General features: G+C 44.4%; 1 protein-coding gene across 3 annotated transcripts in view; it reads left to right on the plus strand.

Annotated features, from left to right (window-relative positions):
- The window catches only part of TMLHE (trimethyllysine hydroxylase, epsilon), a 44,034-nt gene that overhangs the window by 17,298 nt on the left and 5,553 nt on the right, over positions 1-21,183 (plus strand). For all 3 annotated transcript variants that reach the window (XM_060692104.2, XM_034424045.3, XM_034424046.3), the window contains exons 2-6: positions 4,326-4,474; positions 8,374-8,550; positions 11,423-11,702; positions 16,901-17,020; positions 19,159-19,395. In XM_060692104.2, the coding sequence (XP_060548087.2) occupies positions 4,327-4,474; positions 8,374-8,550; positions 11,423-11,702; positions 16,901-17,020; positions 19,159-19,395 (962 nt within the window). In that variant the 5' untranslated portion in view covers position 4,326. The remainder of the gene's footprint in view (positions 1-4,325; positions 4,475-8,373; positions 8,551-11,422; positions 11,703-16,900; positions 17,021-19,158; positions 19,396-21,183) is intronic.

The following is a 21,183-nucleotide window of genomic DNA, read 5'->3' on the forward strand; positions in this document are numbered from 1 at the left end:
TGGGGAAACTGCTCATTTGTAATAATATCCATGAGGTAGGAGTAGATGGTCATCCGATACGGATTATTTTTGAAGACGTGTCCTGTAAAAATCAAGAAGCATGTTTTAGGTTTTAAAATGCTCAATTGCGATATATATCTGGCAATTCTTGCCTGGAAGTATTATTCTGAAAGCTCATTTAAAGTTTCCAAGGGTTGGCTTTATTGTAAATCTGTATTGAAATGTGAGTTAATTACCTCCAAATAGGAAACCTATACTAGGGATTCAAACCGCCGACTACCGACCTTTATGATTGACAAGCTCAGTGTCTTAGCCACTGACCCACTTACCCAGATAACAGAATAACAGAGTTGGGAGGGACCTTGGAGGTCTTCTAATCTAACCCCTTACCATTTCAGACAAATGGTTGTCTAATCTCTTCTTAAAAACCTCCAGTGTTGGAGCACCCTCGATTTCCGAAGGCGTTCCTCTGATTAACTGATCTCACTGTCTGGAAATTTCTCTTTTTTTCCTATGTTGGTTCTTTTCCATATTGCTTCTTGACCTGCCTTCAGGTGCTTTGGAGAATAGGTTGATCCCCTCTTCAAATATTGGAAGACAACTACCATGTCAGCTCTAGTCCTTCTTTTCATTAAGCTAGACATACCCAATTTCTAAGGGACGCGGTGGCTCAGTGGCTAAGACGCTGACTTGTCGATCGAAAGGTCGGCAGTTCAGCGCTTCGAATCCCTAGCACCGCGTAATGGGGTGAGCTCCCGTTACTTGTCCCAGCTTCTGCCAACCTAGCTGTTCGAAAGCACGTAAAAAATGCAAGTAGAAAAATAGGGACCACCTTTAGTGGGAAGGTAACAGCGTTCCGTGCGCCTTTGGCATTGACTCATGCCGGCCACATGACCACGGAGACGTCTTCGGACAGCGCTGGCTCTTCGGCTTTGAAACGGAGATGAGCAACGCCCCCTAAAGTCTGGAACGACTAGCACATATGTGCAAGGGGAACCTTTACCTTTACCTTTTGCCCAATTCCTGCAACTGTTCTTCATTTATTTTAGCCTCCCATCCACTAATCATCTTTGTTGCTCTTCTCTGCATTCTTTCTAGAGTTTCAACATCAAATAAACCTCAAATACTTCATTTGATGCTTAATTATGACACATGCATGTATAAACCCACTTCTCTGACTTTCGGTTTGTGATTTAATCTATAAAGAGGCGTCAGAGGTACAACATAGGTGTTTTTCTGCAGACATGGCTACATTTTCCTTATTTCATCTCCAATTTGAAGAATTATGGGGCAGATAATAAGGGTTTCTACATGTCAAACATCTGGAAAAATGCAGCGGATATAGTGCGTAAGCATGCTGAGAAGCGCCGTGTTCAAATCTGTATGAAACCATGATGTTTGATAAGCACTGATTGAACACTGAAGATGTTATCTGGTTGGGTAATGAAACATCTTGCAAGCAAACAGCCAAGCTCAGAGAGCACCAGGGACTCCCTGAGCTACAGTAGTGGCCAAAATTTTGGAAACCTTTTGGGAAAAGTGTATTTTTGAGGTTTGATGGCTAATAACACCACTCTCTTGGGCGGGGGGGTTTCAAGATAATCCTATTCCACTGCTGGAATGGCCTGGGAATAGCCCAGACCTTCACCCAATTGAAAATCTATGGAGCCAACTAAAGAAACTTAATCAGTTAATCAGAAGCGACCCAGCAATAAAACCCAGTTAATAGAAGCAATCCTTCAAACTTGTTATTATAACATTATAACAGCTGCAGAACTGAAAGACTTGGTTCACTCCATGGGAAGATGTTGTAAGGCCGTAATTATTGCTAAAGGTTACCCAACTAAGTATTAACAGACATGGTGATCATTTTTGTATATCTCACTTTTTCTACGTGTTTCACTTTTCTTCTTTGTACTGAAACTGCTATTCTAATAGCAAGCCGTTCATAAAGGTTATTGCATTACGTTCATGATTACATGATCTTTCCATTGATATATCGTTTTATGATACTACTACTCCAAAAAAAAGTGGTGTTATTAGCTAGTTTTAGAAAATACACTTTTCCCAAAAGGTTTCCACAATTTTGACCATTACTGTAACTATACTCTTAGGATCAACAGAGCTGGCATTGGTGACAATTTATTTATTTTAACACATTTTTTATTATTATTATTTTTTATGCTACCCATCTTCCCTACAAGTGAGTTTCCTATAAAGTTTCCCAGCTTTCCTGATGAGCTGTAGGGCTTAAAAAAAAAAAAGCCTATTTATTTATTTATTCATCCATCCATCCATCCATCCATCCATTCATTCATTCATTTAAAGTTTCCCAGCTTTCCTATGCTATACCCTGTGCTTGTTCTGGGAAGTCTAGGGAGGGGGGTGGGGGGAAGGGGGAGGGGGAAAGGGTGAGTGGGTGGGCAAGGGGGGTGGGATGGGGTGAAGGTGGAGGGGTGGGAGGGGTGGAGAAAATGTTTGTATCTTTTATAAAACTTTTCAATTAAAAAAAAAAAGTTTCCCAGCTTTCCTGATGAGTTGTAGCGCTAAAAAAAAAAAAAGCCTATTTATTTATTTATTCATCCATCCATCCATCCATCCATTCATTCATTCATTCATTTAAAGTTTCCCAGCTTTCCTGATGAGCTGTAAGGTTAAAAAAAAAACCTTATTCATTCATTCATTCATTCATTCATTCATTCATTCTTTAAGGTAGCAAACATACCTAATACTCCTTCCTCCTCCTATTTTACCCCGCAACAGCACCCTCTGTGAGATGAATCAACTCTGAACCTAGCCGAACGGTGGCTATTTTCTTTTTGGTACTTTTTCTCTAGGGAGATTTTCTTCTTCTTCACGGCTTCAGGGCCGACACAGCCTGGAGCGAAGGGGCCAGGGAGGTGGGGGTGTAGAGACAGCTGCGGTGTTGTAGCCTAAATAAAATTCTTTTCCCTGGGAATCAAGGACGTTGGTGCAGGTGCTCAAAAGATGGGGACTGAGGTTACCTAGCAACTGGACTGTATGCTAATTGGACTATGAGACTTGGAGACAAAGTTTTACTTTTAATTGGGTGTAAAACCAGCAATTTTTCTGGTTTTTCACCAGGAATGTGCCAATTTGATATGTCCCAGTAAAATGTTCTTTGAGGAATTTGCCTGCCTCGGAGTTCTTATTGAATGGGACGTATTACTTAGAAACCTGACATGCTCTTCTGTTTGAGACCGTCTCTTGCAGGTTTGTCTACATGTGGAAGAAGGCAGATGTGCTCCCTGCTATTCTTTGGTGCTTTGGGGATGGGTGGGATGCTTCAAAGATGCTCTCGCTTTAATTCAAGTTTGGTTTTTTTTCAGAGTCCCCATCTCATTAGCTTGCTACTGCTACAAAATTGGGTAGCAATCTTTGTGTCAACTCGCAAAGCATCCCTGGCCTGCTCTCGAGTTGCCATAGGCCAGGAGGGATGGGAAACCTGCGAAATGGCACAGCAGCCAAAGCCAAAGATGCACATTCCACGCTTATCTCTCTCAAGGCTGTATCCCAGGGTTACCTACAGCAGCCGAGGGGAGTGACCTCTACAACTCCATTGGCAAATGTGATTGATGACACACCCTCAGGGAGGGGGGAAACAGAGTCATAATTGGAGCGTTTAACTACGTAGGTCAGAGTTGGCTTCACTTGGGAACATGCCGACATGAAGCTCCTAATAAATAACTGAATTTCTTTTGAAGCTTAGCTCGCGACTCATGTTTTAATTAGGGCATCTGTTGGAACCCTGAAACATTGGTTATAAAGACCCGCATTCTGCTCTTCCATTGACCCTCCAGGGCTAAACTCAGATTGCAGAGTTGCTGTCAACTCTGAATCGAGCCCGGATGAAGCCATCTTTTGCTGCTTCATAGTTGCTTCATAGTTGCCACACACTCTAAGGGGGAGGTGGATGGGGGGGGGGATATATAGACTGTCTTCAGACACAACAATGAGCTTTCCCATGGGAACCAAGGTTGTCCCAACAGGCGGCAGTTGAAGGAGGAGAGGAGTGACCGAGGAGCCCGCCGACTGTTTTAATTGGACAATGTGACTTGGGACAATTGGGGAGGGAAACAGTTACTCTTTTAATTATGCTATTCGCGCGGGAAACTTCAGAGTCGGTTTTCACTAGCTGTGCTGATATGATGTAGTAGCCAATAAATATGTTCATTGAGGGACCTGCCTACCTCGGAGTTCTGATTTCTTTGGATGCGTTATTTGGAACACTGAACAGTTGCTTTGCATTTTCAGTTGATTCTAGACGTCAGTGACTGTTTTCTCTTTGGGGCCTCCTTCTCCAGGATGTGGGGCTGTCAGCTGAGGCAGGTGCTCTGCAGCTTCCACCACCAGCTGAAGAAAGGTTTCAGGATCCTTCCAGCTTCGACCCATTGGCATCACACGGTCCCCACCCCATCCGACTGTGCCTGGCAATTAAAAGATGGCCACCTAGGTAAGAACTGGACATTGAAGGGAAGGGGGTTCAAAAGAGATGGGGTAGGTAGGAGCACCTCTAGGCATCATTGGGGAAGGGGAGGAGTTCCTGCTCTAGATGCCAGCCGCTTGGTGATGCTTGTTTCTAGAGGCCTACGTTCTTCTTTGTCCTACTGTTGAACATTATTCCATGCTCATGGTCCATCCTCTACTGCATTGCAGCATTATCAGGGGAGGGGAGGGGAGAAGGAAGGAAGCTGTGATGGCACAGTGGTCAAAGTGCAGTACTGCAGGCGACTTCTGCTGACTGCTGGCTGCCAACAGTTTGGCAGATCAAATCTCACCAGGCTCACGGTTGACTCAGCCTTCCATCCTTCCAAGGTCGGTGCAGTTCAGAGAACCCCCAAATCCCACTCCTGATAGGCTCCTTTTCTCCCACCCCACCCCTCCCCTCCCAGGAGTCCCCACGCGGCCTGTTTTGAATGCAGGTAAGTGCAGGGCACATGCATAGGTTCGGGGAGGGTGAAAAACAGGTCTACCGGAAGTTCGGGAAGGCCAGAAAGGGGCCTGTTTCTAGCCTCTGGAGCCTGGGGAGGCCGTTTTTGCCCTCCCGGAGACTCAAGGAAAGCCTCCGGATCCTGGGGAGGGCAAAAAGCCCCCCTTCTGCTGTGGTGCAGGAGGCTGACTAGGCCACACCCACCATGGCCACGCCCACCCAGCAACCGGGCAGAGAACCCCTTGCTAAAATTTTTAAAACCCACCCCTGGCTATAAAGCACTATGAAGTGGTATATAAGTCTAAGTGCTACTGGGAAGGAGGGAGGGAGGGAGGGAGGGAGGAAGGAAGGAAGGAAGGAAGGAAGGAAGGAAGGAAGGCTCTGCAAACCTTCTCTCCAAGTTTTCTCATTACATTCCTTTCATGCAAATGATACTATCTTGGCTTCATAAATACCCACACTTAGGTTACAACTAAATCAGGGCTCTGCAACCTTAAACACTCAAAGAGCCATTTGGATCCGTTTCCCACAGAAAAAAAAAACACCGGGAGCCACAAAACCCTTCCCGTGCCTGACTATTCCTTGAGCGGCCACAAAATTAGCATATGTAGTTGAATTAAACATTCTGTTTTCTTCTGAAACTTTTCTTGGATTTATCCATGGTTGGCCTATTGGGGGTTGAAAAGCTCAATAAATTGTGTGCTAGGAGGTGTCACACATTGGTGGTTGTGATGCATATTTTGAGTGACAGGGAGCCGCAGCAGAGGGATGAAAGAGCCACACGCGGCTCCAGAGCTGCAGGTTGCTGACCCCTGAGCTACATGCTTAAGCAACTTGTTCAGTAGAATGGGGAAGCTTATGCAAGAAATTAACACAAGACATTAGGCTGAGTCACAAGTTATACACACAGAGCAGCTCCACTGTTTTTTTCAGGGTTTCTGAAGGATCTTCCCATTAAGGACAGGATTAGACCAGCTCTCCTGCCTGTTAGCCTTTCAGAGCAGGCAAAAACATTTTTTATTTAATCACGCAATTGCTACCCAAGCAGGTTTTCATTGACTTAAGTAATTATTTGACCAATTCTAGCATGTTTTCATAGTGTTTTAATTCTGGTTTTAATAGGGTGTTGTTGTTTTTTTTAATGCCTTCAAATTTGCCTGGACTCCTGGCACTGCTTGGATAACATCCCTGCAGTTTTCTTGGCAAGGAATTCAGAAGTTGGTTCGCCCTTGCCTTCTCCTTTGCAGGGCTGAGAGGGAGGGACCGGACCAGAGTCACGCAACTGGACTTTGTCCCTAAGGCAGGGCCATCAGTCTTGGTCTTTTGGCTTCTAATCCAAGACCTTTGATAGCTATTTCAAATTGGCTGTCTAACAGTGCTTATACGGTAGTGGCCAAAATTGTGGAAACCTCTTGGGAAAAGTGTATTTTTGAGGTTTGATGGCTAATAACACCACTTTTTTTTTTGGAGTTTCAAGATAATCCTATTCCACTGCTGGAATGGCCTGGGAATAGCCCAGACCTTAACCCAATTGAAAATCTATGGAGCCGACTAAAGAAACTTGTTAGTCAGAAGCGATCCAGCAATAAAACCCAGTTAATAGAAGCCATCATTCAATCTTGGTTTCACATTAGAACAGCTGCAGAACTAAAAGACTTGGTTCACTCCATGGGAAGACGTTGTAAGGCCATAATTCATGCCAAAAGGTTACCCAACAAAGTATTAACTGACATGGTGTTAATTTTTGTATATCTCATTTTTTTTCTATGTGTTTCACTTTTCTTCTTTATACCGTAACTGCTATTCTAATAGCAAATCCTTCATAAAAGTTATTGCATTACGTTCTTGATTAAATTATCTTTCCATTGATATATCGTTTTATGGTACTACTCCAAAACAAAGTAGTGTTATTAGGTAATTTTAGAAAATACACTTTTCCCAAAAGGTTTCCACAATTTTGGCCACTACTGTAATCAGGGTGGATTTGATTTAAATCGAGTTGATTTAAATCATGATTTAAATCATGATTTAAATCACTAGTAAAAAGGCTTGATTTAAATCAACTCGATTTAAATCATAATTTTTAAAGAGCAACTGTCAACTCTGCTACTCCTTTGACCCACTGTTGACTCACCGATAGTCCCAGTGTTGCAGAATATACAGCCTCATGCTACATAACTAAGCTCCATTTCATGCTGAATAAACTAAATTATTTATGTATCTTAAATAGAAAACTATCTTACGATCGATTTTTACCCCAAATTAAAATAAATTCGATAAAAATCAAAAAAATCCGATTTAAATCGAAAAAGTCTGATTTTTTTTATTTTTTTAAAAAAATCATTGATTTTTATCCACCCTGACTGTAATTGCCTTTTATTATTTCTGTCGGTTCTGTGGAGTGAAAGATTACCAAGTGTGATTGCACGTTGGTAATTATTTACAAAACAGGACAGTTTGTTTCTTGAACGTTTTCCCATGGAAATTAAAAAAAAAAAAAAAAAGCCAACCTCTGTGTTCAGGTATGGTCCATACATTTCTGGAAGTATATTTGCTGATATTTGGACCTCCGTTCCCGAACAAGACCACACTTGGAATACTGCATCCGGTTTTGGTCACCATCCTACAAAAAAAAATGTTGGGACCAGTGATGGTATTTAGTTGGTTCTAACCGGTTCGCGCGAACCAGTAGTGGTGGCTGCGGGAGGCTCCACCCACCCACCCGGACATCATCACGTCCCGTTTTGGACGCTCTGCGCATGTATGGAAGGCACATTTGCAAACTGGTAGCGAAAGTAAGCCAATATCATCCCTGGTTGGGACTCTAGAGAGGGTGCAGAAAAGAGCAACAATGATAATTAGTGGGCTGGAGGCAAAACTGTATGATGAACAATTGAGAGAATCAATTAGGTATGTCTAATCCAGGGGTCAGCAACCTGCGGCTCCGGAGGCACATGCAGCACTTTGGGCCATCTGCTGTGGCTCCCTGTCAGGTGATCCCACCACTGGCTGGCCCCACCCCTTGCCCTCCCCTCCCAGTCACTCCTCGCCTGGCCTGAGAAGGTAAGGGCGACAGTGGCCAAGGCAGAGACAGAGATACAGAGAGAGAGGGAGAGGGAGGGGGGAGAGAGAGATGTCGAAAGGATTTTGTGGTTCCCGGTGTTTTTTAACAACTGGTTCTCTGCCCTAATGACTGGCTGGGTAGGCGTGGCTAGGGGGGGTCATGTGACTGGTAGAAGTGAGTGACATTGAGTTGGCCACGCCCACCCAGGTTTTGTGGCTCCCGGTGTTTTCTTTTCTGTGGGAAACGGGTCTAAATGGCTCTTTGGGTATTTAAGGTTGCATACCCCTGGTCTAGTCTAAAAAAGAGAAGGTCACTCGTTTTGACCGAGGGAAGGTCTTGTTTTATCTTGTTTTCCTAGAGCTGAAATACAGGGACACTCTGATGCGCTTCAATTACTTTTGGCTGCGTGACCACTGCCGCTCGCCATCTTGCTACAACACCAAGACCAACCAACGCAGTCTGGATACGGCCAGTGTGGATCTCACGATCAAGCCCCAGGCGGTACGAGTCGATGAGACCACTCTCTTTCTCACCTGTGAGTTTCTGGAGTTTTGTGTTCTCCAAAGGCAGAGTGGGAGATGGTTCTGGAGATTGCTTCTTTCTGAAATGGGGATGGAAATGTCTGTCTCCCTCTCCTCTCTCTCTCTCCTCTCTCTTTACTCTGTTTCTCCTCTCTCTCTCTCCTCTCTTTCTCGTCTCCCTCTCTTCTCTCTCTCCCTCTCCTCTCTTCTCTGTCTCCTCCTCTTTCTCCCTCTCTCTCTCCCCTCTTTCCCTCTTCCTCCCTGCCTCTCCCTCTCCTCCCTCTTTTCTCTCTCTCCTCTCTCCTCTCTCTCTCCTTTCCTCTCTCTCTCTCACCCTCTTCCCTCTCCCCTCTCTCTTTTCTCTCTTTCTCCTCTCCTCTCTCTCTCCCTGTCTCTTCTCTCTCTTTCTCATCTCCCTCTCCTCTCTTCTCTCTCTCCTCCTCTCCCTCTTCTTTCTTCTCTCTCTCCTCCTCTCCCCTTCTCTCTTCTCTCTCTCCCTCTCCCTCCCTCTCTCTCTCTCCTCTCTCTTTTCTCTCTCTCTCCTCTCTCTCCTCTCTCTCTCTCTCCTCTCTCTCTCTGTGTCTGACTGTGTGTTTATAGTAAAAGTAAAGCTGTTGGAACATTCAAATGTGCTTGGAGATTTTGTTCAAGATGAAAGTGGAGGGAAAATAATATTCTAGTTGGTGAATAATTTAGAGAAGGAATTCTTCTGTTCCCATGGATTCTTTCCTTCCTTCTTTGGTCATTCAACTGACCCTGAACTCAGTAGTTTGTTTAGGGTCACACAGAACCCACAAAACAGATCTTCTGCAATCTCAGAGCTCCTGATTGGATAGGGCTAAGCATTTTAGTTGTTTTGGAGGATTTTGGAGAAGTTCAGGCCAGGGACATATTGCACCCACTAAACCCCCATCTCCCAGGTAAAGAGCTGAGACTTCATCCTGCCCATTTTTGAAGGCCATTCACGACAAAGCTTACTGCAGGAATTACCTATTCTTAGTTCAACAGTACTTTTCTGAATTTTTTTTTTTCTTGTATAGCAAACATAAATATTTGTGACATTTCAAATGTGGTTGAACTACAATTCCCAGCATCCTTAGGATAGGAATCCTGTCCAATGTTAAAAGATGCTGGGTATTGTAGGTCATGGTTAACAGAAGAGCCAGAGGTTGTCTACCAATTTAATATATTTGCCAGATACTCTGTTCAAGTCCTGGAGTCATGTAATCTGCTTTTGCGACCTTCTGACAAGCAACGTCGATGGGGAATCCAGATTCACTTAACAACCGTGTTACCAACATAACAAATGCAGTGATTCGCTTAACAACAGTGGCACGGAAAGTCAACAAAGGGAGCGAAGCTCCATTAACAAATGTTTCATTTAGCAATGTTGGGCTCGGTGGTGGTCATAACTCGAGGACTACCTGTCTATCACTAACAAATACTTACCCTTGGAAGAAATGACCCACAGAATTTTTGGCTGGGTTTACGCTGTGTGCTAATCCATAGCTTGTCTTAACTGTAGTGGGGTTTTTTTAACAATCCCAAAGTGCGCTAGGGACGCAGTGGCTCAGTGGCTAAAGATGCTGAGCTTCTCGATCGAAAGGTTGGCAGTTCAGCGGTTCAATCCCTAGTGCCAAGTAACGGGGTGAGCTCCCGTTACTTGTCCCAACTCCTAGCAATTCGAAAGCACGTAAAAAAATGCAAGTAGAAAAATAGGGACCACCTTTGGTGGGACGGTAATAGCTTTCCATGCGCCTTTGGCGTTGAGTCATGCCGGCCACATGACCACGGAGACGTCTTCGGACAGCGCTGGCTTTCCGGCTTTGAAACGGAGATGAGCACCGCCCCCTAGAGTCAGGAATGACTAGCACATATGTGCCAGGGGAACCTTTACCTTTAAAGTGTGCTAACCTAGTTTACAAGAAGCAAAACCAAGCCACTTGAGAGCTTAGTGCAGGGGTGTCAAACTCAATTTCATTGAGGGCTGCATCAGGGTTGTCTTCGACCTCGGGGGCTTGGGTGGGCCTGGCCAGGGTGGCCAATAGTTTGCTAGTAGTTTGTTTTGCTAGAACCCTGCCACTGAAAACAGGGCTCGGGGGAGGGGGGGCACGTGCGGCCCTCCTGGGCTCCATTTTCAGCCGGGAGGGCCTCCTGCAGCTCTCTGCCAGTGAAAACGGAGCCGGGGGTGGGGGGAGCCGCATGCAGCCCTCCCGTCCTCCGTTTTTGGCCACAATGGCCTCCTGCCCCCCTCTGCCATCCAAAACAGAGCTTGCATGCGCCTCCCCCCCCCCCCGAGCTCCATTTTTGCACTGTAATAAAGACTGTCATAAACCGATTGATTGATTGATCTGACAAATAAAAAATTATAGACCAATATCTTTATTACCGTATTTTTCGGAGTATAAGATGCACCTTTTTCCCCCAAAGAAGAAGGGTGAAAATCTGGGTGCGTCTTATACTCCGAATGTAGCCCGGCCCAGCTTCTCAAACAGAGGTTTCAGAGGCTGAAAAAAGCATCAGAAATGAAGCTTCCGAAAAGAAGCTCCCAAACAGAGCTTCAGAGGCTTTTTTTCTGAAGCTCTGTTTCAGAGGCTTTCAGAGGCAGGAAAAAAAGCTTTTTCTGAAACAGAGTTTCAGAGGCAGAATGCAAAAAAAGCAAAAAAAAAAAGCAAGGCACAGAGCTCACAACCAACGAACCTGTTGCTAAGATTCACCTCTGGGAACAGCTGATTGGGGGTATTCCGGGAGGCCGATCCACCCGCCAATCAGCTTTTTTATTTTCCTCCCAAAAAACTAAGGTGCGTCTTGTACTCCGAAAAATACGGTAAATGTAGACTGCAAAATTTTCGCTTTCAAACCTGTCTGTCTCCCTATCGCCACCAGGGCCAGATGGCCACGTGACCAAGTATGGTTTGGAATGGCTGCTGATGAACAGCTACGAGGGACAGAAGCATCAGGTCATGCAACCCCGGATCCTGTGGAATGCCGAAATTTACCAGGAAGCTCAAGTGCCTTCGGTCAACTACCATAGTTTCTTGGAAACCAATGAGGGACTGAGAGAATTCCTGCAGAACTTCCTGCTGTACGGCATTGCATTCGTGGAAAACGTTCCCCCAACCAAAGAAGACACGGAGGTCATAGCAGAGAGGATTAGTTTGATCAGGTAATTATGGAACCTCGGGGAAAGCCTTTTGTTGAGGAATTCACAGAGCAACCCTTGAGTAGCAAGGGTGTGCACATGAAAGCGACTGAGAGCAATTGAGAGCAACACACAGATACACTGAGTTGTGTTTACTTTTAGGAAATAGTAATAAGGCACAGTCCAATACTCAGTCCAGGTCATACACAGATAAAGCAGTAGATAGTAAAACAATAGTCCAGAGATATTCCAATAACAAAGTCTTCTTACCAGTCGTTGTAGTCATACACAATAAACAGTTGCAAACAGTAGCGAACACAGCAAAAAGTAGTAACGAATAGTAATGTTCAGCAAAGATCAGCAGAGAGAAACAAACCGTGTTTCAAACTCCCTCTTAAGGACATTGGCTACAGAGCTAACCAATCAGAACGCAGTATGATGCAATACAGCAATACAGTCTTAAAGCTATATTGAGGTTTTATATATTGCCAACCCAACAAGTTAGGTAATTATCATTTCCTAACACCTTTCCCTTCGTTTTGTCCCTTTTCTTTTCTTTTTGAGACATTTCCCCTTGGATTAAAATGGGATTAAAGTATTAAATGTTGATACATGTAATACTTGGGTTCACATGCAGGTCAAGCACATTGGGTTGTGAGTTAGTCCCCTAATAAGGGTAGTCCTTGATTTACTAACATAATTCAATCAGAACAGAGCTGGAAGGGATCTTGGAGGTCTTCTGGTCCAGCCCCCTGTTCAAGCAGGAGATCCTATACCATTTCACACAAGTGACTGTCCAATCTTTTCTTAAAAACATCCGATGATGGAGCGCCCACGATTTCTGAAGGCCAGCTGTTCCACTGGTTAATTGTCCTCACTGTTAGGAAGTTTCTCCTTAATTCCAGGTTGCTTCTCTCTTTGATTAGTTTCCAACCATCATTTCTCGTCCTGCCCTCTGATGCTTTGGAAAATAATTTGACCCCCACTTTTTTGTGGGAGCCCCTCAAATATTGGAATACTGCTATCATGTTACCCCCTAATTCTTCTTTTCTTTAGACTAGCCAGACCCAAAACCTGCAGCCGTTCTTCATATGCTTTAATCTCCAGGCCTTTGATCATCTTAGTTGCTTTTCTCTGAACTTTTTAATTCTTTGCTTGAACTTGCTGAGCAGAAATATGAGCATTCCTCCCCAAGATAATTTTACTGCACCCTTTTTTCCTGGTTGTCCTATCTTGGAAAGGTTGTCTTTAGAAAGCAGATGTTTTTCCCTTTCTGAATTTTCACCTATGCAGATCGCCTCCTGTAATATATCTATACCATCAATTGCCTCCAGAGTCTCTTCTTGAATTATAAAGGTAAAGATAAAGGTTCCCCTCGCACATATGTGCTAGTCGTTCCCGACTCTAGGGGGCAGTGCTCATCTCCGTTTCAAAGCTGAAGAGCCAGCGCTGTCCGAAGATGTCTCCATGGTCATGTGGCCAGTATGACTCAACGCCAAAGGTGCACGGAACACTGTTACCTTCCCACCAAAGGTGGTCCCTATTTTTCTACTTGCCTTTTTTACCTGCTTTCGAACTGCTAGGTTGTCAGAAGCTGGGACAAGTAATGGGAGCTCACCCCGTTACGCGGCGCTAGGGATTCGAACCACCGAACCCCCGACCTTTCTGATCGACAAGCTCAGCGTCGTAGCCGCTGAGCCACCACGTCCCTTGTACAATAGTACCATCAATTGCTTCTAGAGTCTCTTCTTGAATTATAGCCATGTTATTTCTTTCTCTGCTTAAATATCCTGGCAGGTTTGTTTGGTTTTTTACTAAGATATTAAAGTCTACCATTTGCAGGCTAGCAATGCCCGATTCTAGCAAAATCTTGTTTTTCTGAAAGGCAGTGAAAGATCTTGAGCTAAAGAGAAAAGAAGCAAGATTTTGTAGCAGGGTGGGAATGTTTTAGTGGTTGGGGCAAGCCCTGATTTCCTGTTTTGACAGAGCAGACCGAAAGGGCAGCCTCAGTCCTGGGAGATCTGAAGATCAAAACAGTTTTCTCTGCTCGGGAGGAAAGGGCAAAGCAACACATCTCACACATCTAATTAAAATTAAATTGCCAGGCTGACCTTGAACTGACCAGGCGTCTGAAGAAAAAGGAATTTTGCAATGGTTCCTTGCTCCTTCCTTTCTTCCTTTCTTCCTTCCTTCCTTCCTTCCTTCCTTCCTTCCTTCCTTCCTTCCTTCCTTCCTTCCTTTCTTCTCCTTCTCTGCCCAGATTGCTAACCCTTAGCCTAAATTATTTGGAAAGAGGCTTTTTTAAAAAAAAACAACAACTGGGAATTTCCAAAATGCATTGCGCTGGCATTGAATGCAAATGTTTCGCTTCTCCAAGTTTGTGACCGTTTTCTTGTCAAAGATCTTAAATCGACTCCAGCAGATTCCAGCAGATTTCAGTAGTTCTATGAGATGTAGAGCTTACACCTGATTTAAAAAAAAAAAGAATTGCCCCTTGCATTTGAATGAACGATGACTCTAATTTGCAAACAATTTACATGTAGAGGATTAGTTTTTTTTTTAAAAAAAAAAGCATTTAAAGAGCAATGAATTACCATATTTTTCAGAGTATAAGACACACCTTTTTCCCCCCCAAAAAGAGGGTGCGTCTTATACTCTGAATGTAGCCCTGCCCAGCCTCTCAAACAGAGATTTCAGAGGCTGAAAAAAGCATCAGAAACGAAGCTTCAGAAAAAAAAGTCTCTGAAACGAAGCTTCAGAAAAAAAAAGTCTCTGAAACGAAAGGAGCTTCAGAAAAAAGTCTCTGAAACGAAAGGAGCTTCAGAAAAAAGCCTCTGAAACGGAGCTTCAGAAAAAAATCATCTGAAACAGAGCTTCAGAAAAAAAGCCTCCAAAACAGAGCTTCAGAAAAAAAGCCTCTGAAATGAAGCGTCAGAAAAAAAAGCCTCCGAAACAGAGCTTCAGAAAAAAAGCCTCTGAAAGAAAGGTTTCAGAGGCTGAAAAAAAAGCAAGGCGCAGAGCTCACAACCAACGAACCTGTTGCTAAAATTCACCTCTGGGAACAGCTGGTTGGGGGTATTCCAGGAGGCTGATCCACCTGCCAATCAGCTTTTTTCTTATTTTCCTCCCCAAAAATTAAGGTGCGTCTTATACTCCGGTGTGTCTTATAGTCCAAAAAATACGGTAAATCTCTGCATAATAAGGATAATAACAACAAGCTATCTCAATCTATTGTCCCAATTCCATTGGTCAAGAAGCAGTTTTAAGGTCTGGTGTTGCATTGTGGGTGTGTAACTTGCCATTCAGAACAGTGACAAGAACCCCTGATCGTTGATAAACACAATTAAAGATATTCATCGAACTTATCTTTAATTCAGTCAGTACAGGCAATCCTTGACTTAAGACCATAATTGAGTCTAGCACTTCTGTTGCTAAGTGAGATGTTTGTTAAGTGAATTTGCTTCGTTTTACAATCTTTCTTGCTGCAACTGTTAAGTAAATCACTGCAGTTGTTAAAGTGAATCTGAGTTCCCCATTGACTTTGTTTATAAGAAAGTCGCAAAGGTGATCACATGATCCCAGGACACTGCAACCGTCATAAATATGAGTCAGTTGCCAAGCATCTGAATTTTGAACACGTGACTATGGGGATGCTGCAACGGTCCTAAGTGTGAAAAATTGTCATAAGTCACTTTTTCCAGTTGTAACTTTGAACGGTCACTAAGTGTAAGTCAAGGACCACCTGTAGTGAATTACCCCACCCTGAAGGATTGAAACAGCTGGAATCATTCCTGGACCAACAAGCAAAAGTTCCACCTTTCCAGATGTTACTGGGAATTGTAAACTGTAATAGTGTCACGGACAATTATGCTTTCGACTTTATCCAGAAGATCCACACTTTGTAGGAATAGTTGATGTCCAGATGGATCTTGACGGACTTGAACAATGGGCCCTATCCAACAAAATGAAATTCAGTGTAGAGAAAAGTAAAGTCTTACATTTAGGCAAGAAAAACCAAAAGTACATATAGTATATAGTCTGGGTGAAACCAGGCTTAATAGCAGGAACTGTGAGAAGGATCTTGGAGTCTTAGTGGGCAACCAGTTAAATATGAGCTAATAGTGTGCAGCGGCAGCCAAAAAAGCCAGTGCAATCCTAAATTGCATTAATAGATGGATACAATCAAGCTCAAGAGAGGTACTAACACCACTCTATAAAGCCTTAGTAAGACCACACCTAGAATCCTGCATCCACTTTTGGCCCCCACACTATAAAAAAGATGTTGAGATTCTAGAAAAAGTGCAGAGAAGAGCAACCAGGATGATTAGGGGACTGGAGGCTAAAACATATGACAAACGGTTGCAGGAACTGGGCATGGCTAGTCTAGTGAAGAGAAGGACCAGGGGAGACATGATAGCAGGATTCCAATATTTGAGGGGCTGTCCCAGAGAGGAGGAGGGTCAACCTATTTTCCAAAGCACCTGAAGGCCAGACAAGGAATAATGGATGGAAACTGATCAAGGAGAGATTCAACCTGGAAATAAGGAGACATTTTCTGACAGTGAGAACAATCAACCCATGGAACAGAAGTTGCCTTTGGAAGTTGTGGGAGCTTCATCACTGGAAGCATTCAAGAAGAGACTGGACTGCCATCTGTCAGAAATGATGTCGGGTCTCCTGCTTGGTTGGGTGGTTGGACTAGATGACCTAGAACAGTGATGGCTAACCTTTTTGCCAAAAGGGGGGGTCGCAGTTGTGCATGCCCACACCCGTAATTCAGTGTGCCCCGCCTCCCCCCCGCGCATGTATGCATGACCCCACCCTGCTTTGGGCATGTGATGGCCCGGTGGGCCCGGTAGGCCCATTTTTTGCCTTCCCCAGGCTCCAGAGGCTTTCTTGGAGCCTGGGGAGGGCGAAAACAGCCTTCCCCACCCCTCTGGAGGCCCTCCGGAGGCTGGAAATGGCCTGGTTCCTGACTTCCGGTGGGACCGGAAATTAGCTGGCTGGCGCGCACATGCGTGCTGGAGCTGAGCTAGGGCAACGCTCACGTGCCCACAGATATGGCTGCGTGTGCCACCTGTAGCACGCGTGCCATAGGTTCGCCATCACGGACCTACAAGGTCCCTTCCAACTCTGTTAATCTGTAATCTGTTAAACTCAGTGTTGGTTTTCTCTCTGTTTCTCTGCCTCCTTGTCTCATTTTCTTTTCTCTTGTCCTCTAGAGAAACTATCTACGGCAGGATGTGGTATTTCACCTCTGACTTCTCCCGCGGAGACACGGCTTACACCAAACTGGCTTTGGATCGTCATACAGATACCACTTACTTTCAGGAACCTTGTGGGTATGAGCCAATTTGCCAAAGAGGCAGAAACACCACGAATGAGATGACTGTAGCTGGTGGTATGGGCCATTCTGACACAGCTTCTCCCACCTTGAGGAAAACCGCTTATGGGTTGGCGCTGGAGCCTCAGAATGTTTTGCACACCTCAAACTGAATCATATGGGTACTGTTTATCTTGTGGAGCCCTCGATGCCCTCTGAGCTTAGGTGGTTTCCTTGCAGATATTTAATTATCCAGCTAGGTAACCTCATCAGTGCTAGAACGGAGTGAGGTTTGCTTTCAGTTCACATACAAGTGGCTTGATCTGACATTGGTAGTTCCTTGATGGGGGTCTTGTCTACTGCCTGATTGTTGGTCTTGTATTGTTGATCTAGTATTAATCAACATCCAGATAAGCAGGGATTAATTATTTCTTTATTTATTCGATTTCTATGGCCACCCATCTCTGTCAATAGAATAGAATAGAATTCTTTATTGGCCAAGTGTGATTGGACACACAAGGAACTTGTCTTTGGTGCATATGCTCTCAGTGTACATAAAAGACAAGATACATTCGTCAAGAATCATAAGGTACAACACTTAATGATAGTCATAGGGAAACAGTCAATATAAATTTTAAGGATACCAGCAACAAGGTTACAGTCATGTAGTCATAAGTGGAAGGAGATGGGTGGTGGGAACAATAAGAAGATTAATAGTAGTGCAGACTTAGTAACTAGTTCGACAGTGTTGAGGGGATTATTTGTTTAGCAGAGTGATGGCGTTTTGGAAAAAGCTATTCTTGTGTCTAGTTGTTCTGGTGTGCAGTGCTCTATAGCGTCGTTTTAAGGGTAGGAGTTGAAACAGTTTATGTCCAGGATGCGAGGGGTCTGTAAATATTTTTTTACTGGAATGATGGTGTTGAATGCTGAACTAAAGTCAATGAGTGGATCATGCTCAATGACCCAGGTGATTAACACCAAGAGTAACTAGACCAAGTCAGACAAACAATCAAATAGTAAACAACAGCTTCATCAAGGAACCACCAAGGACATTTCCACCAACAGCGCCTTGGCAACAGAAATGTTGGATTCAGTTGTGGTTGTGAGTCCAGGATTACCCATATGGCATCTACAGAGGTCATGCAATCACTTGATATACAGCACTAATAAAGCACATTAGATGTACAAACATAAATATAAGTTTAAATGTACATGTATTTTAGGCAAATACATCTACCTAAAGTGTGTGGACAATACAATGGACGAGGATAGGATAGGATAGGATAGGATAGGATAGGATAGGATAGGATAGGATAGGATAGGATAGGCTAGGCTAGGCTAGGATAGGATAGGATAGGATAGGATAGGATAGGATAGGATAGGATAGGATAGTTGGAAGGGACCTTGGAGGTCTTCTAGTCCAACCACCTGCTCAGGCAGGAAACCCTATCCCATTTCAGACAAATTAGAAATCAGACAAATTTCAGACATATTAAAGTAAAAACAAAAATTGCCGTAATATGGCACCATAGAATCACAATAGGATAGATGTTATAGTCAATATAGGATAGATAGATAGATAGATAGATAGATAGATAGATAGATAGATAGATAGATAGATTAGATAAATGAATGGATGGATGAGAGAGAAAGAGAGAGAGATAATAGATGGATGGATTAGATGGATGGATGGATTAGATAAATATATGGATGGATGATAGATTAGATAGATGGATGGATGGATGGATGGATGGATGGATGGATGGATGGATGGATGCATGGATGGATGGATGGATGGATGCATGGATGGATGGATGGATGGATTAGATAAATAGATGGATGGATGATAGATGGATGGGTGGATGGATGGATGGGTGGATGGATGATAGATAGGTAGATAGATGGATGGATGGATGGATGGATGGATGGATGGATGGATGATAGGCAGGCAGGCTCAATACATCAAAGGAAGCTCAGCCCTCTAACTTCTAATTCCAATGTGGAATAACATAAATAACATAAAGAGATCATAAATCTAGTGTTTCAAGATTGCTAGAATAATTTTTTAAAAAGGCTCTTTGGAGCAATTTAGTCCATTTCTGGTTTCTGTCCCTTCCAGGCTTCCATTTCTGCAACTAATTGAGTGTTTCTTCTCAGCATCCAGTTATTCCATTGCCTCCGGCATGAAGGGACGGGGGGACGGACGCTTCTGGTGGACGGTTTCTATGCCGCAGAACAAGTGCTACAGCGAGCCCCGGACGACTTCGACCTTCTCACGAAGGTGCCACTGAAGCACGAATACATCGAGAACATGGGAAGCTGCCGCAACCACATGATTGGGGTTGGGCCTGTCTTGAATATCTACCCCTGGAACAAGGAGCTCTACCTGATCAGGTGAAGGGGAATGGCCTGCTGCTGAGACTTGCCTTCATAGGGACATCGCCCTTTAAGACAGTGGTCCCCAACCTTTCTGGCTTTGTGGACCTCCTTGGGGGGAGGGAGGGAGAGAGAGGAAATGGTTCTGTGTGAGCAGCAGGTGCATGCATGCATGAAGCTTCATGTGCACGCAAGAGTGCCCGCCACTCCTGCAAATGGAGCTGCGTGCATATGCTCACCTTTCAACATCCAGCTCGAGAATTCAGACTCATTCTGTTCCAAAAAACTTACTGTTTATTGAATACACCGCATGGTAATGTCTGTTCTGACCTACGCTTCCTTAGAAAGTGTACAGCATAATCTTAGTCCCAGCAAACTGTTTTTATTCATACAGCTGTGAATTATAGTCATTCCCAGTCTGAAAGGCTTCTCAAACAGTCTTTCAGGGGAATGTTTATAAACACCCACCTTATCTCCCTTGGAATGCTGCCAGAGAACTAATTGCCACACGCAGGGCAAGGCCAAACTTAGCACAGAGTCAAGCAGAGCTTTCCCAGAGCTTTTACCGACCAGATGAACTAATTGCTTCCTGCAAAAGTTGACGTCCCATTCGCTTCTCTTTTATGTCTTATGGGAGGGGCCAATCATCTCCAAGCCTTACTCCCAAGTCGACCCTGTTTTCTTAATTGTTCCTGTCTTCTGGCAGCTCTGCGCATGCGCACACTGGGAACAGGCTCCCGCTGTTCTTCTGCCTCGCTGATATCAGACTCCGGAGATTCCGGAGGCAGCAAAGAACTACCAGATGGCCCTGGCCCCCTCTCTGCCTCTGACTCAGAGCCCTCGTCCGAGCCTTCCCCAGACTCCAGGACTGGCCCACGTTCCTCCCCAACCTCCTCATTGTCCGACTCTGCTGCCAGCTCTGCTGGCCACTGGTGGGCCACAACAGTGTCAAAGCAAAACTAACTCTGAGGTTCCCAAACACCAGTTCGTAGAATTAAACAATAATTTCCCCCAGCCAAACCCCCAACCTCTCACATAGTCCATGTAAACAAGTTCACTTTGTTATGGGAACCATCTACTTCAACTCCACACCTTGCTATCATGTCCTTGAAAAGGATTCAGGCTCTCATCGTCTTCAGCGGAATCGTGGAGGTTTTGTTTCTCCATTTAACCCATTCTAAAGCGACAACTCCCCCTCCGTACTCTAATGGCAAGTTGAAACCAAGAGGCACGTAGCTGCCAAAGTTTCATACTTGACACGCCTGCCACTTGTGTGGCCTGGTTCTGAATGGGCCATGACCCAGTACCGGGCCACGGGTTGGGGGGCCCTGCTTTATGCCATAGAAGAATCTGCTTGTTCCTGGCTCAGCCTATGATGTGAATCTATTGTCAGCACTTCAAGCTGCATTTACTCTAGTGCTGACATAAGAAGAAAGAGCAGAGGCATCTGGAAAGGGACGTTTGACTTTTCACCTACTTATTTTCCCTGGAGATAATATCTCCTAGGAGATGGGATGGGAGGGGGGAAGTTCCTTGAGCTGGGGTGGTAGATTAGGGATAGAGTGACTTGGAAGATGGCCAATGAGTGCAGGGGAGTGGGGAACGGAAAGGGAGGGTTTTGGGTCTGGAAGTCAGAGTTGGCTGCAATTGGAGTCGGATTCAGAATGTCGTGCTTAATAAATGGGAGTTTTACTTCAAAGACTTTGTTTGAAATGCAATTTATTTGAAACGACCTCGAAACCTGACTTCTATCTCTGTTGTGGCCTGTCAGCAGCTGGCTACTCCAGCAGCCAAATCAGAGGAGGA

The sequence above is a fragment of the Pantherophis guttatus genome, chromosome 12, assembly GCF_059756535.1.
Source record: "Pantherophis guttatus breed Tessera chromosome 12, ASM5975653v1, whole genome shotgun sequence".
Classification (NCBI taxonomy): domain Eukaryota; kingdom Metazoa; phylum Chordata; class Lepidosauria; order Squamata; family Colubridae; genus Pantherophis; species Pantherophis guttatus.